The 16415-nt window shown below is 41.6% G+C and overlaps 1 protein-coding gene across 6 annotated transcripts in view; it reads left to right on the top strand.

Annotated features, from left to right (window-relative positions):
* Window positions 1-16415, top strand: part of Ebf1 (EBF transcription factor 1) — a 385469-nt gene that overhangs the window by 21263 nt on the left and 347791 nt on the right. For all 6 annotated transcript variants that reach the window (XM_040748482.1, XM_040748483.1, XM_040748484.1 and 3 more), the window contains exon 6: window positions 4666-4734. In XM_040748482.1, the coding sequence (XP_040604416.1) occupies window positions 4666-4734 (69 nt within the window). The remainder of the gene's footprint in view (window positions 1-4665; window positions 4735-16415) is intronic.

Consider the following 16415-nt stretch of genomic DNA (forward strand, 5'->3'; position numbering starts at 1 on the left):
CCTGCCCCTCCTGTTAATGCCTGCCTTGGGTATAACGGAGATCAGTGCCCATCTTTCTTGGTTTGATTTTCGTGGAAAAAAAATGGGTCAGTTCAGACTATCTTCAATGATAGTGTATCAACTCTACCTTATTTCTTTTTAGTGTATAGAATTCCATGAATATGGATGTGCACACACATATATGAACTTCCAGATACATGCACACATGTATTATGTGTACAAACGTGGCTGTGCACATGTCTTTGTCAGCTTTCACTGATATGATAGTGTCTGTTGGAAACTGAGTAAGGGAGGAAGAATTTCTTTTGGTTCATTTTTCAAAGGGTTCAATCGATGGTTACTTTGTGTTTCTGGGCCCATGATGAAGCAGAAATGGGGATATAGAAACAGCCCAGGGCAAGGTACAGCCCTCAAGGACATGTCCTCAGAGACCCACTTCCTCCAGTCAGCTCCCTTCCATCCCCTGTACTGCAAAGTCTCCAGAACCTCCCAAAACAGTGAAGCTAATTATGGTTTAGACTTCATAGGAACCTGTGAGGGACATTGCATGATCCCACCTTAACTCTCTTTGTATCTTAGCAGAGTGATATTGTAGACATTTTTGTGGTTGCTGAGGTGTTGTGGGTAATCTTGACTACGTGATACAGCAGTGTGACTCAAGAAACAGGAACCTATTTCAGCTAGTTTTAATATTTTGTATAAACTTTTCTTTCTAAGTGTGTAGTGACTTCCATTCCTTCCTTTTTCTGTCCTCTCGAATCTCCTTATTTAATTCCTGTTCTGTTCTTTCCATATGCCAATGTCTTTGGGTTCCTTGGAGATCGGGTATAACTCATCTTACTGTTATCTGGGCATCTTTGTGCTGTGGAGATGAGGTCTATACACAAGGTGAAAAACATCTCTGGGGCCAAGAGTGACATTTGCTTGCACAAGGTGGTTTGGTGTATGGGATGGGATAGAGTACACAATGTCTGCCTAGGTAGTCAGCTTTGCTTTCTTCTCTGCATGTCCCCCCAGGACACCATACTTATTCATAAAGTTGTTGATTAATATTCATCCATTCATTCAATCATTTATTCATTGAGTCATTTAATAGCTGAACTCTGATAGTCTATCTCAAGCTGTATGCATTAGGTAATTGATATGGGCAGTTTCTACCTTCATGACACATATGAATTAGCAGAAGGGGAAGACAGAATGGGAAAAATACTCCCAAAATGCCCCAGTACATAAGTAAGCAGTTGAGCTGCACAGTAGTAACTGCCCAAGAGAAAAACAGCTTAATTTAGATTAAGGGTGAAATGTCAGGTAAGCCAGGGTAACTACACTGACTTCTAAGGGCCAAGGAAAAGTGATTGAGTGTAGAAGGACCAGAGGAGTTGCCCAGAAGAAGCTTGCCTGGCTTGGACCTGAGGTCTGATGGAGCATGTCATGTTGCAGGGATCACAACTGGCCCATGAGGTTGGAGCTTGGCAAGCTGAAAAGAAAGGGTGGCAAGTCAGTGGCCTGGCATTGTGCCACACCAAGGATTTATTCAAAGTGCAATGGGAAGCTGTTCAAAGGTCTTAGACAACGAAATGGCACTGTCCCCTGAACATTTCAAAAACATCTGCTGGATTGGACAGATCTATTAGATGGAGTCAAAGTGGAGACAGCAAAACCAAGAGGGAGGCTTTGCAGTACTCCCAGTAATAAGTAAAAGTTATTGGGCTGAGGACGGCAATGGTGGGTAGGGAGAGAAGTCCTGTGCTTAAGTGGGGGGGGGGTGCTCACCCGTAGTTACAATCAAGCAATTTGGAAGAGTTCCCCCAGGACATTTCACCCAGGAAGGACTGTGGTGAGGGTAAGGGTACCAAGGGTCTACTTGCTTTGAGAAGGAGAAGGATGGAAGAATAGGCTTTCTCACTCATTTACTTTCCTGCCTGAGTAAAGGGGACATGGCTGTGTCAGTGGACTGCTTTTGGCAATCACTCCCTCTGCATAGCTCAGGCTTCTTGAACTTGGAGTAGAGACAAGGGTATAAACATGAAGTTTTTACTGATACTGCCCCATCTTGGGTTCTTAACTGGACAAGCCGTTCTTGCTTGGCATCTTCCTTCCTTCCTTCCTTCCTTCCTTCCTTCCTTCCTTCCTTCCTTCCTTCCTCCCTTCCTCCCTCCCTTTCCCCCTTCCTCCCTCCTTTTCTCCCTCCCTCCCTCCCTCCCTTCCCCTCTCCCTCCTTCCTTCCTTTTTTCTCTTTTCTTTTTCGAGACAGGGTTTCTCTGTGGCTTTGGAGGCTGTCCTGGAACTCACTCTGTAGACCAGGCTGGCCTCAAACTCACAGAGATCTGCCTGCCTCTGCCTCCAGTATGCTAGGACTAAAGGCGTGCGCCAACACTGCCCAGCTGGACAAGCCATTCTTTTTTTTTTTTTTTGGTTTTTTATGAGACAGGGTTTCTCTGTATTATTTTGGAGGCTGTTGGTCCAGCCTAGCCTTGAACTCACAGAGATCTGCCTGCCTCTGCCTACTGAGTGCTGGGATTAAAGGCATGTGCCACCAACGCCCGGCTTGGACAAGCCATTCTTAATGATGATGCTAACCTAACAAGCAGAGAGAACAATGGTGGAGAGTATTAGCTCTCAGGAATAATGAAGTTAGGTTTTCAAAAATTATTTTATACATTCAGTGTGTGCATGTGTGTGAGTATGCATTTCATGGTGCATTTATGGAGGCCAGAGGACAACTTGAGGGAGTAGGGTCTCTCCTTCCACCCTGTGGATCATGATCGGATTCAGGTCTTTAGACTTGGTGATGAGCACCTTTACTTGCTGAGCTATCTTGTTGGTCCCTGGTGTTGAGTTTTAGCTATTTATTTATTTTGCACACATGTCAACTCCTAACATTTCCTCTCCCCCGCATCTTTAGTGGTCTCTCAGATAGGATACCTGGTCATCACTGTGTAGTGTGACTTACTAGCGGAACAGAATTTAGGCCCAGAGAAAAGTTTCGTGTGAATCAGAAAGTGATTGGGTTGTGGGGGAGACAGTGCTTTTCAGCTGAGTCTCTGAGAATGGAGATGCAGTTCTTTGGCCTTTTAAATAAAGACTCAGAGCGAGCCCCAAGCTGATTCATCTCTCAGGGATTCAGTGAAAGAGAGGAGGGAGGTGTCTCAATTTTGCTGAAAGACTTCCTATGTTTGGAAAATGAAAAGTGAAATTCAACGTTTCGTAGTCTCCAGCAGATATCTAAATTTAGAACGTGTGTGTGTGTGTGTGTGTGTGTGTGTGTGTGTGTGTATACTTGTGTGTGAGTGTATGTATATTTATGCATGTATGTGGGGGTGTGTATGTTTATGTGAGTATGTGTGAGTGTATGTGAGTGTGTGTGTGTGAGTGAGTGCATGTATGTATTTACATACATTAGAATGTATAAGAGGAATGGAGAAAAGTACCTGTTTTACTTATGGTATGCAGTGGAGTCAAGCTCCTGGCAAACCTTCCACCCTTCTTCACTGATCCAGCATGTTCTTCCACAGTGTATCCTGGTAGAGACCAGCCAGGGAACAGCTTGTTACCTACAAACTTATTTCAGATCGATAGTTTGCTGCTGAGTGAGGGTGGATATTTGTCAGAAACATGACATTTTCAGCAGAGGGCTGTGTATCTCAGGTGATAGAGTGCATGCGGGAAGCCCTAAGTTCAGTCCCCAACACCATACCTTGAAGTGGGTAGGCACCTATAATCCTAGCCAGCCCTGAGGAGGTAGATGGGAGGAGAAGTTCAAGATTACCCTTAGCTACATAGCAAGCTTGAAGCCAGTCTTGGATGCCTGAGACCCCGTCTTGAAAGAGACAACTTTTATTTCTTTGTTTATTTACTTACTTATTTTAACCTGGCAGTTTCAAGGACACAACAGCATGGGCTCTGTGGAGCAGGGCTTTCTTTGTTCATGGCTGTTCTTGTGTTCTAGTGTTTACAATCAGGATTGTGCTAGCCACTGGCTCCATTGTCCCCGATACTCTCAGAAAACTAAGGAAGTGGCCAGTGCTGGCCATCAAAGCCGGAGGGCTGAGCAAGGACTGCACTTTCATCTGCCCTCCCCCCTCTCTTTGCGTAGATCACGTGTTCCTTTATTCTCAAGGAGGTGTTCAAGTGTAAACCGTCACTGCTCTGGGGTTTTTGAGAAGGTTGTGGTTGAAGGAAGTGCCACCCATCAAAAAGAGGAGGAAAAAGAATCCATTTCACACAGGATGACTAGAGGCAGCGAAATCATTCATCCTCATTATTGACGCCTTCCACACAATTAGTGTGTTCTTGAGGGAAGACTGTTTGATCCACCCACGACCCTGAATATTCTCATTGGGTAGACGTGAGAATACAGTACTTCACATTGAACTCTGCCAATACCCGGAGAAGTGAAGGAGAGACCCCATCTTAAGGCTGCATTCCTGGCTCTGCCAGGGCCCTCTCCCTCTCCTGTTGTCTGAGCTGGGAGAGGTTAAGCCTGGCCATTAACCCATAAGTGACCCAAATAGAATTTTCTCTTCCTGGGATCCGTTGATTACCAGGTATAGCTTTGTGGTAATTCTAGCATTTGCAACCCAGCAATTTGAACCTTCTGTCTGCTTAAATGATGATTTTACATTGTAATGGTTCTTACTAAATCCTCTCGCTTTTGCTCCACAGCCGCTGTTGTGACAAGAAAAGCTGTGGCAACCGAAATGAGACTCCCTCAGATCCAGTGATAATTGACAGGTAGGGACCACTCTTCTTTCACTGGATTCTTACTCCTCATTATAATGAAACACCTGCTTTGTGTCGCTCATGGGAGAGGGGTAGGGATGCATGCGGCTGAAGTTTGCTGGTTGCTCCTGACTTATACTGCGCCGAGTGATTGTGATTTCTGGGAGAGCCATACGGAATGTTCTTTGGAGGCCTGTTTCTTGGATGGCTCTGGTTTTGTGTCTGATTAATGCTCATAAAGTAATATATATATATATGTGTATGTTCATTCCTCACTCTCTGTGGTTCAGTCCCCATGGTGTATCAGGAAGCTTCAGAAATAAAATAATAATAGTTTTGTGATTTATGAAATGTGGTTGGGTGCTTATAAATATTTAACTTTTATTTGAAAAATGTTTGAATCATTATCACTTTTAGCTACAGTAGTTCTGTTGGACGTAATCCATCTACATTTTAAGGTTTTATTTATGCATAAAAGCAGTTTAAAGAGATCTGTGAACCGAGATTTTTCTGCTGTTATTTCTGGGCTTGATTGCAGCTCATACAGTATTGTAAGTTGATTAATTTATCCTGCTCGTCTTAATTATTGTGTTTTTAAACAGATCCATATTACTAATCTGACATGACCAAGTAAATCACTGCAGAATAATACATCTGTTTCAGTTCGCCAGTGCAGTTTTGAGTCAGTGTGCACACATTATGCAGAATGGCATCCCAAATATTCATTTTACATTTTAATTATTGAAATTCATTGTATGGAAACATGTATGATAAGCCATTTGTTATGTAGCATTATTCATTGAGAATTAAATGGCCTGGAAGCTTTAGAGAGACTGTCAATTGTCAGCTAGGTCTACTCACTATGGGAAGAAAGAGTTTTCGTTCATTGAGGAAATCAGCAGCCACATGAACATCCTTTTCTGGGCTTTAGCAATACTCTCTTAGATAACCGTAACACAAAGATGCAACAAAAACAATCTGTCAGATACTTCATGTTTTAAAATTTTGATTTATCATTTTTCAGGGAAATAAACCCAGGCATCTATTTTGTTCATCTGAGATTCTGTCAAAAGATTGTTGCTTATGACATGTGTGAGTTTTCAGGTTCTTAGCTCAATATTCATCACCAAGCAGCTTTGTCAGAGATCTCATGCTACTAGTCACGAAAATGTACATAGTTGATATGTGTACTGACATCTTAATTCCATGTTAAAAGAGGTGAAGGTTCAATGTACATTGATGTTGTCCGGTGTCTGTTGAATGAGAATGGCATGCTTATCTGAGAGAGCAGAGATGTTGTTCATAAAACTGTATTTTCTGCCATGGAAGATAAAAATCAGCAAACGAACAGGGTCAAAGGCCTACCCCCCCCCATTGTTGGTGTCTTTTGTGTACACCTTTCAGAACACTGCTTTCTTTTTAAAGCAAATATTTCTTACTCCTGCATTAAAAAGAGAGCATCTCACCAAAGGGCCAGTCTAGATACTCCCCTAACTTTGAAACCATAAGGATTCTGTGGTGCCTCATAGTCCTTCGAGATTTATGTGGTGACGTGCCACCCGCAACGAAAACACTTTTTTTCTCTTTTGCTTGTGACTGGGTTAAGCTTTAAAGTTCTTCATTCGGTTTTAAGCTGTGACTCTGATGCAGCAGGCTGATACGACTGTGGTTTGAATAACATCTGATTTTGACCTGTTTCTGTGGGTTGCGATGGCAGGAGAAACTTGACTCAGCAGGGCTGTAATTAGCCAGCTCCATGTTTTTGAAACAGGATTGTGTTACCTGGATTGCATTAGTGTGGCTTCTATTGTCGCCGCCTTGCATCTGTCCCAGTAGGGTACTTAAAACCGTTTCTCGGCTGGGGGAGTTCAAACAATTTAGGCAAAATAAGTCTGCACTTTATGCAGTTGGTGGCTTTAGAGATATTATTCATGACATCTATCCTCTTCATTCCCTTCACCTCCACGCCCCTTTCAGTTAGACAGAGTAGAAAGCCTTGTACAGCTAGTTTGATTTCTTTAAGGTAGGGGCATTTTTAAAAAACGTCTGAGACATCCTGGATGTGTTCAAGTCCCAATGTACATTTATTAGCTGGTGTTTGCCACTGTCTGCCATGGAACTATCATTTCAGGCAATGAGACCAGCTGATAAGCAAAGCTCCCAGTTGGCTATTTTTATTTACACGTGAGTGTTTAAAGTTATTTTCCCCTTCTATTTGCCAAAGATTTAAAAATAAACAAACCTTCAGTCATACCTGTGACAATATGTGAAAATTCTCTTTCTAATAGTGAGGGTTGAAAATCACAAGAACTTAGACAAGGAAGGACAAAACAGAAAATATTTTTCAACTGCACAAAATTGCTGCAAAGGGGGAAAATATGATGGCAATGGTGTTTGGATTTCAGTTTCCAATTTCATTCCGTGTTACAGATTGCATAATATCTATTACGTGCTTAGGGTTTGATTTGCTTTCAGATTTATGAATATGAGTCCCCAAGCCTGCTCTGCTCAGCAGTAACAGTCAAATCTTATAATATGCAAGGGGTGGACTGTTGCGGCCTTAGAAGTTACCATAGCTGTAACACACAGTCACCTCGTTTTGAAAGCTAATAATTTCTAGCTCCTTTTGCTTGACCTTCAGAATTTGGAAGAACACTGCTATTTTTATGAGTCAAAAGACTTTTAGCAGTGATTATTCAGGAAAACTATTTATAGTGTAGATGGAAGAGCCTTTCTGGTCACACAGCACTGGTGCAGGGCCAGCCATTTCTGTGTTAAAATTTGGCTACATTATTTGTTGCCAGTGATTTGGAGACCAATTTGGTATATTATCTATATCTATATCTATACCTATACATATCTATATAATGGAATTAACAAAATCAACAGTTTTACAGACAAGTTTCTATTTCCTTCCAGTGGCATGCAACAAAGTAAGAAAATATGACCGAAGTTACTTTTTTCAGTCATGAGAATTTGTCAACATGTTTACTGGACAATTGCTATGTGGTATAGGAAGGGTGCATCTGGAATCGACCTCTAGGTTACATTTCTGCTCAATGCCAAATACTTTGATTAAGAATCATAAAACCCCAGCCTGTGCCCAATGATCCAGATATTTGGACTGTGTAGACATGGAAAAAGTCAAATGTGTTATGTTTAATAGCTGATGAACAGGAACTAACAACAGCAAATTTCATTATCTTTGAGATAAAGGGCTCTGTGTGGTAATTATTGTTAAAGTGAAAAGCAAAAAAATGACTTCCAGTTATTGAATTAAGGCAGGGATTGATTTAACATCCACATACTAACTCAGATTTGAATTTAAAAGGTTTGCAATAAAATTCCTGTTTAGAAATTAAGTACATTGTAGTTTTATTACTACATTGGATATCCTTGTGTCATAACCTTTTCCCTTAGAGTTATTTTAGTTCAATAAATAAAACCTCATTAGACTATTCCCATTTCAACGAGTTTATTAAATTTTGCAGGAGTAATTAGCATAAGCTGTGCTAATTTTTCTGGAAGACTAATGACGGAGGTTCTTAATTAGCTTTACTTTGTAGGAATCAGAAAAGAGGATAATGACAAAAGTCACGTAGGTACTCTGAATTGGGAACCCACTTTTCCAAAATTCACTCAACTTCTGTTTCTCTGTGAAAACTTTGTTATGCATGCTTTAACCTTACAGATTAAAAGTAAAAACTTCTATCCTGTATTTAGTTAGCTACAATTGGCATCCTTGCTTGGTTGGAAAAAAAAATCTTTATTTTTCCTAGACTTGTTTTGGAGTGGCGAGATGGATGGGTGAATACAGACGGCCTTACAAAAATCCCTCTTTCTTCAAATTCTACCATACAGTTCCTTTCACAGGAAGCATTGATGTTTCTGGCGAGAATGTGTGGGGGCAGGGATAGTTTTATATTGTTCTTTAACTTAGCATCAGTGTGATGGATGAAATAGTTCATCAACTAAGCAAATGAAGTCCTAAGTTCTTAGGGCTGTAGGTCCTTAGCTGTCAACACACAGAATTTGTTTTTAAGTGATAGAAATAATACAAGATAGTCTCATAAAGTGTGTCAGTTAAAACCCAGTTCAGGGTTATGTACAATGTGATTCAAGTAACCTGCAAGCATTGGGTCTCCCAAAGTCAGCGTTTAAAACTTGGATTTTAAAGCCCATCAACACACACTGGTCTAATGATTGCGGTTTGCTGATCACCACAATCTTGCCTTGCCTTTCTTTTCCATTGTAAGACTCTGTGTCTATGCTTAGAGGTCAGAGGTACAGAGCACAAAGTATGACATTAAAGAAAATATATGACTTTTGTGACACAAATTCCCTAGCCTATTTAGAATTAGATCAGTCAACACTTATCCAAAGCTCTCCTAAAAACAACAACAACAACAATACACAAAACAACAACAAAAACAATAAAACAAAAAGAGGAAAAAATGACTAAGATTTTTTTTTTCCAGAATGGTCATTTAAGTAATATCAATTGGTTTTGTGATGATTATAATGCAAAATGGACTTGTCACTTAGGGAATAACTGGAATGCTCATGTCACAAGTCATAGGTCATTTGAATAGAAAACCTTGGTCATGCTGGCATTGTTCAGATATGAACTTGATTCGTGTTAGAACATAAGCTGTCAGGCGGAGAGGCAAGATTTCGTAGAGAAGCACAGTGTTACCTTATCATCCCGTTAACTTTTTTAAGTTGTTGCCTATGTTTTTACGTGACTTTGTGACCATCAAACTGATAGTCACATGTAAACTCAGGACACTCATAGGTAATTTTTAACCATTGAGCACGAGTGACAAAATGTATTACCCTGAATTTCTGAAGGCATATGAGTCTTTAGCAAGTAACTCTGTCTTTGATGATCAATGATAAATCCCCAAATCCACACAAAATGGTTTTGTCTTTGTTTCTCATATGTTCTCAACCTGTGGGTCATGACCCCCACAGGGGTCACTTACCATATATCCTTTACATTATGATTCTTAACAGTAGCAAAATTACAGTTCTGACATAGCAGTGAAATAATTTTATGGGGTGGGGTCACCACAACATGAGGAACTATGTTAAAGGGTTGCTTCCTTAGAAAGGTTGAGAACCTCTGCCTTAGATGAACATGAAGATACGATTCCTAAACTTTGCGATTGAGACCCTTAGCCACGCTTGAGACATCAGTTTATTGCTCTTTTGGTTCTTATCTTTCTCTTCATCCCGTTGCTAACCAGTGAGCAGTGTAGATTTGTTCATCGCAGCATGCAAGCTGCTGTGTGGGTCACCAAGAACCAGAGGTGCAAATGCGTTTCTCAGCTCTGACACACCTTCTGTACCACCTCATGTCTTAACTCTGACGTTCAGTTAAACCAAAGAAAGAGGAATTCACTCTCTCATGCTGCCCCAGGCCGGATAATTGCTGTCCATCTGGTTGTTCTGAGAGGTTCGTATCTTTTCAACAGTGGAGAGTCGGCATCAACACAGAGCGTGAATTTACAGTTGTTTCCTAGCCCTAGTGCATTTAAACATTTGTTTTCTCAGTGGGAATTCACATGTGATTATTAGTGACGAGACTTATGTGAGCAAGTATCATTCTCAATTTTACACACATCACATGGTACCATTCTGAGGATGAGCCAGGCTCTTGAATACTTGGGTACGGCTTGCTACTGTGATAAAAAAAATTACTAATACAATTAGCTAATAGCAATCTAGATTCCATTTGCGATCAGCTATTCTCAAATACACAACCAGGATACATTAAAATGCGTTTCAAATATGCTGACAGTAGATCATAATACAAAGTACTTTTGCAGGGTGTTACACTACAGCAGACACTGTATAATAAGCAACAGTGGTTTTCCTGTAAAGCAAATTATGGCACAACTTCCAAGAAATGTGTTTCACAGAGCTTCAGGGCATCAGCAAGTGTGTGTGTGGAACGCAGCCGTGTGTGGGCTCACAGTGTGGCTTTGCATTTCACGTCACTGTAAGTTTGCTTCTGAAACAGTTTGGGAAAATGCAGGGAAGAATTGCAGGCTCCTGTGTGTCAGTGACTTTGCACAGCTTGCTGGCGATTCTAATTCGCCAGTATAATAAACATGCTCTTACTTTAAAATAAGTTGTTTAGAGTTGAAAACAAGCCAGGCAACCCTCCTGCAAGTGTGACACTCCATTGATAGAAATTCTCCTTCCCCGCTACCACCAGCTCCTAGCCAAACTCTCTAATTAAAAAAAAAAGTTGGCCAGATATAAAAAAACCCACTTAGAAGTTCCAGTCTAAAGAGATGGTATTTTGATCATTTTAATTTGCATGAGATGTTATCTAAAATAGACTTTCATTTCTTTTTTCCCATTCCCTTCTCTCCCCTCTCCACCTCCCCTCTCCATCTCTTTATAAGCCATGTAACTATACACTGTTCAGGACAGTATAAAAGTGACTCCTATTGCAACCAATGAAATATGGTGAACAGTACAGGTCTGTCTTTGGTTGCGCGCTGTCTTTAGGAGTGTGGGTAGATGAAGATAAATGTCCCTTGCAAACTATTTCTCCAGTTACAAGCCTTTGTCCAGGAGCAAATGAGGGTTTTAATGTTACAGTACTTGTTATAATAGAATTTTAATTGCCTTAATGCTGGCAAAGTATGACACACACACACACACACACAGAGAAAGAGAGAGAGAGATAGAGACAGAGACAGAGACAGAGAGAGAGACAGAGAGAGAGACAGAGAGAGAGAAGCTAGTTCAATCCCACACAATAACTTCCAAAATGGTCCTCCATGACTCCTGCATCACACTTACTGTTTGAAGCATAATAGTTTCATAATATAATAAAAAGTAATGGTGCTGGGCAACACATCTTTAATAAGATATTGTTTGTGCCTTTTGCCATGTGCTACGGGAGCTGCTTCTTACTCTGTGGGCTTTTGGTTCCTCTCAATAAGATTATTTCAAATACTCTAATCCTGAATCGTTGACATGAATACAAAAGCCTGGTGACATCTAATAGATGCCTCTTAGCTTTGTGTTAGCTCTTGCTCCCTTCCTCTCTCTTCTCTTTTTACCTGAGAAAAAGCTTATGGACACTTGGGCTCTGTCTCCCAGGAACAGCATGGGGGGTTCCTCATGAAATATAAAGGAGGAAAAAGACTGACAGAGGCTGGATAAGCTACAGAGTGAAGGGCCATAGATTAAAAGTAAATGCCAGTAAATCCTCCTCTGGACACGCACTCCTTCGTTCATTGTTTCCTTTAACGCTTTAAGTGCCAGGGAAGGGGAACAGAGTTAAATGAAGTGTGTGCCGGCCTTTTAATCTGAGCATGGTAACTGTATAATATTGTACACGGCTTGGGTAAGACTGCCACATTTTCATTCAGACTTTGAAATGACAGTGTTTTTTTTTTGGTGGGGGGAGCTCTTATAATCACTGTCAAGAATTTCTCAAGACCCCTTTTATGACTCTTTCTCTGTTCAGCTGACGAAGCATTGATGCTATGTGTGGGGCTGCATATTGTGTGAGCAAGCAGTCCTCATAGGGTGTGGACACTGGGGGCTTATGATGCCATACTGTCACGGTGGAGTCCTTGTGGAGTCCTTGTAACTCATGAGTTGAAAGTGATCAGAGTAGAATGTTCAAGTAACTTGTTCTATGGCATCGGCTTCTGTGTTTCACATGGAATTGCCACTGCCGGAGCTGGATTAGACACTGGAGACTCACAGAGGAGGAGTTATTCCTGGAGACACACACTTTTCTCCATCTTTCCTGAGCAGTCATGATTGACCAAAGCTCTCTTTTACTCCATTTGCAGATCAGAGTCGACAACTACTCTCTTGGCAATTTATTATTGTTCAATACTTAACTATTGAGGGGCTCTCCCGTTTAGAAACTATGTTGCCCATTTATTAATCTTTTGATCTGTTAGTAATATCTCATAATGAAAAAATAGTTTTGGATGCACTCTTGACTGATGTCTTTCTCCCAAATGATGGAAGTTAGTTACTTTTAAGGACTCTAGGATTGCCATTAGGTTTGATCTCTCTCTCTCTCTCTCTCTCTCTCTCTCTCTCTCTCTCTCTCTCTCTCTCTCTCTCTCTCTCTCACACACACACACACAGAGGAAAAGAAGACAGAAAACAGAAAGAGCATTCTCTTTTAACTGTTAGGAAGTTCTTTGGTGAGATTTCACTCAGTGATCTTTGAAACCATTTCCAACAGTGTCAGAAACCTCTGTTTTCCTAAACGGTCTTGATATTTTCTTAAATTCTAACTCTAATCTCTATGGCATGCTGTATACACCACAGAGTATCTTCAAACCACTTGATACCATCTTCCTGGGATTACATGCAGAGGTTGCCCTGTTTGGGACATCTGTATGCTCTTACAAAGACCAACTTTGGAGCATAATAAAGCAAAGTGAACAAAATCCCTGATCACTGTAAGGTGTGATATTTCAGAGGCTTCCTTTCCCACCAGTGAACGCAAGCCGATGGGGGCGTGCAGCCTAAGGGACTAACCCCTGAGCAAATGCTGAGAAACTGCACCTCCAGGTCTCAGCTTGATTTCCTCCCCGCCATCCCTCATCACCTAGCGAAGCAGTTGCCAGTACCTCACGGTGTGCCTTTTATTTTGCTTTTCTTGGGAGCCACATTTCATCTCTTCATGTGTTTCTCTAAACACAGAACCTGCCCAGTTTCCTACTACTTAGTAACACATTTAACTTGTGGGGTTGAAAATGAAAGTAACAATCCAGAGAGAAGTCTACTGAGGGTGGAGAACAATGAATGGCAAAGACAAAGACTTTGCAATTCCTTGCTGACAGGCCAGATTCTTCATGACTACTTACTATCTGCCTTGACATCTCAGTGCTCCAATCTTCAAAATGGGAACATTCATCTCTTTACTGGATTACAGCTTCAAGCCTCAGTACTTTAGTTCAGTGGATACAGTGTGTGTGTGTGTGTGTGTGTGTGTGTGTCTAATGAGCAAATGCTCTGAGTTCAGTCCCCAATATCACACACACACAGACACAGACACACACAGACACACACAGACACACACACACATACACACACAGACACACACACACAATTATGTTTTTTCTTTTTACAAAAACGTAACAAGTACAACACCCAACAAACACTAGGGTTGAGATATCCCAAGGCCTTGAAGTCAGATTTGGAAAACCGAGCCTAATGTATTTTATGTGGGTCACTGTGCCTAATTTGATAAACTTTTTTATAAGATGACTTACCTTGCTGAGTTAATCCTGCTGGTTGTGCCTTCTTGGACAAGACATCATTCATTTCTTTTTCCTCCCACAAGTATTTATTGTGCTTCTACTCTTTGTCTCACACCATGTTCATGATTGCCCAGAAAATCTGCAAGGAGAGACATAGGTTGAAAGTAATTCTGTGCAACCCAACATGGCTTTGGAATCCTGAAACTTTCTCAGTGTTTCAGAAGATTTTTTTGTAGGGGGAGGGGATATGTGGAAATAGTAAGTAAATATTATTGATTTTTCCCTTTTTCTTTTGAGACAGTGTCTTTTATATCCTAGGCTGGCCTTGAATTTATGATTCTTCAGCTTTTTTTCTGAGTATTGAGATTACAGACACATGCTGCCATACCCAACTGTACTGACTTCTTTAAAATAGAAGGACACAATACAAGACCGAGTCAAGATGCACAGGGAAGATCCCTTCAGACTAAAGGCAGCTCATAGCTGGTGGTACTGAACGTGGGCAAACCCCATGGTTTTATTACACACCCCTGACATGGTCCAGGTTAGTTAAGACTGTGGGCAGTGAAGTCAGATCAAATCCTGGCTCAGGTAACACCGTAGGACCCTTAGTGCCCATTTCTTCATCTATAAGCTGTCAGCAGAAAGCCCAGCACACACAGTACATACTGAGAATTTCGTGGCTGTCGTTTAGAAGATACAGGCTGAAATGGAGAGATTGCTAAGACTGTTTGCTACGGAATCCAAACTTCAGTGCTTTGGGACATTGCCAGACATGGTAGAGCAGGTGGGCTTCGGAGACTGATGACAGCATGCTTGTGGGGTAGTGGACACAGCTGCTGGTTGCTGCCTATCCCCAACCCTCGCCACAATACCTCGCTCACGCGCAGTAGACGCTTGCAGTATGGCGTTGTGAAAGGAAAGGGGTGAGAAGCACAGTTGTTGAATGTGGTGGTCTCTTCTCGGCCTCAAGACAGGCTTGTTACAGCCACACCATAAAGCATCGAAGCGGGACTGCTATTAAAGATGGCAAGAAACAGGAAAATGCAAGATAAAATATTAAACTTGTTTCCCTTAAAAAATGTTATTCTTCACACGATTACCATGCAAATCTCCTCGTTGCCTAACTGTTTAATTGATGGAGTAAATCACAGGGCTGACACGTAAGTGAAAACCCCTGCTGTTGGTGCTCTCACAAAGCACGTTTTCAGGAATATATTCTGATAAGCGGTTTGTCTATTACACGTGCCAACATGAATTAGGGAAGTAATACATGTATGCCCCATCGTGAGAAAAGCTGCTTGTTTCAGAATTTTCAGAAAAAAGTTTCTTGTTTGTTTGTTTGTTTATTTGGCGTGGCAACTTAACTAAGTTCCAGCTCTATCGAATGTGAAATCAGTGTTACGGTGGCCAGTGTTTAAGCATGGTCCTTTTGTGATGGAAGGGTTAATACATTTTCCCTTCTCTCTTTCTCTACCCCCACCCTCAAGATTCTCTTGCCCCCATCTCAATCCTATCATGTGCCTGGTTGACGCTGAAAGAAGGCTTGAAGTTGCCCATGGGGCATCCCATTTCTCAGCCTCCTCTGAGGTCTCCTGCGCAGATGGGAACTTGCCTTCTGTCCTTAGGACTCAAAATGTAGCCAGGCAGCAGGTCCAGCAGCCTAGCTTCTCTGACCTGTGAGCTGGTGAGAAGGGGAGACAGGCGTCTCTCATATCTAATAGGATGCATCTCTGTGTCTTTTGGAGACGCCCACTGAAGGAAGTTCTCCCTTATTTCCAGATAAGTTGTCATTCATGAGAGCAATGTGCTGAACTAATCAGGTTAATTGAGAGGCCCGGAATTCTCATTGAGTCTATCTTTCCTTCCTGCTAAAGGCAAAGATAGCACAGACAGAGGGCTTATAGGATCCTTGCTTTCCTCATGGCCTATACGACCTGTAGGCGTGCAGAGAATGGGGGCTAAGCAGAATGCTGTTCTAGTTCTGCATGTGTGGATTCTTTTATTGGAAAGCATAACCTTAAAGAAATAACAACCCTCCAGAAGACTGAGAGATCGAGTGCCTCCAAGTGTCTGATACTGCTTTAGTTCGTTAACATTCATCTTGTCATTTCAGATCAGCCGAGAAAGACAGTTGGAGGGTCCAGCCAGGAGCCTCCATGGGTATTTTATTTAAGATCAAAACTAAGACAAAACAAACTAACACACAAACAAACACTCCACAAAACTCCTAACAGTGGTGTGTCATTAGTCAATGTAGCTTCTTCCGTTTCTTTGGTGTCTGAAGTGGATACTGGAGGCTGAAAACTGCACAGTGGATCCCCCCACGAAGAGGCAGAGCAGGGGGGAGAATTGAGCTGGCTCAGCAAGTTCCTTTTGGGGGTGGGTGTCCCCTCTTCTCTCCTCACACAATGCTTAGTCCTAGTTCCATTTTAA

The sequence above is a fragment of the Mesocricetus auratus genome, unplaced genomic scaffold (assembly GCF_017639785.1).
Source record: "Mesocricetus auratus isolate SY011 unplaced genomic scaffold, BCM_Maur_2.0 Super-Scaffold_100007, whole genome shotgun sequence".
Lineage (NCBI taxonomy): Eukaryota > Metazoa > Chordata > Mammalia > Rodentia > Cricetidae > Mesocricetus > Mesocricetus auratus.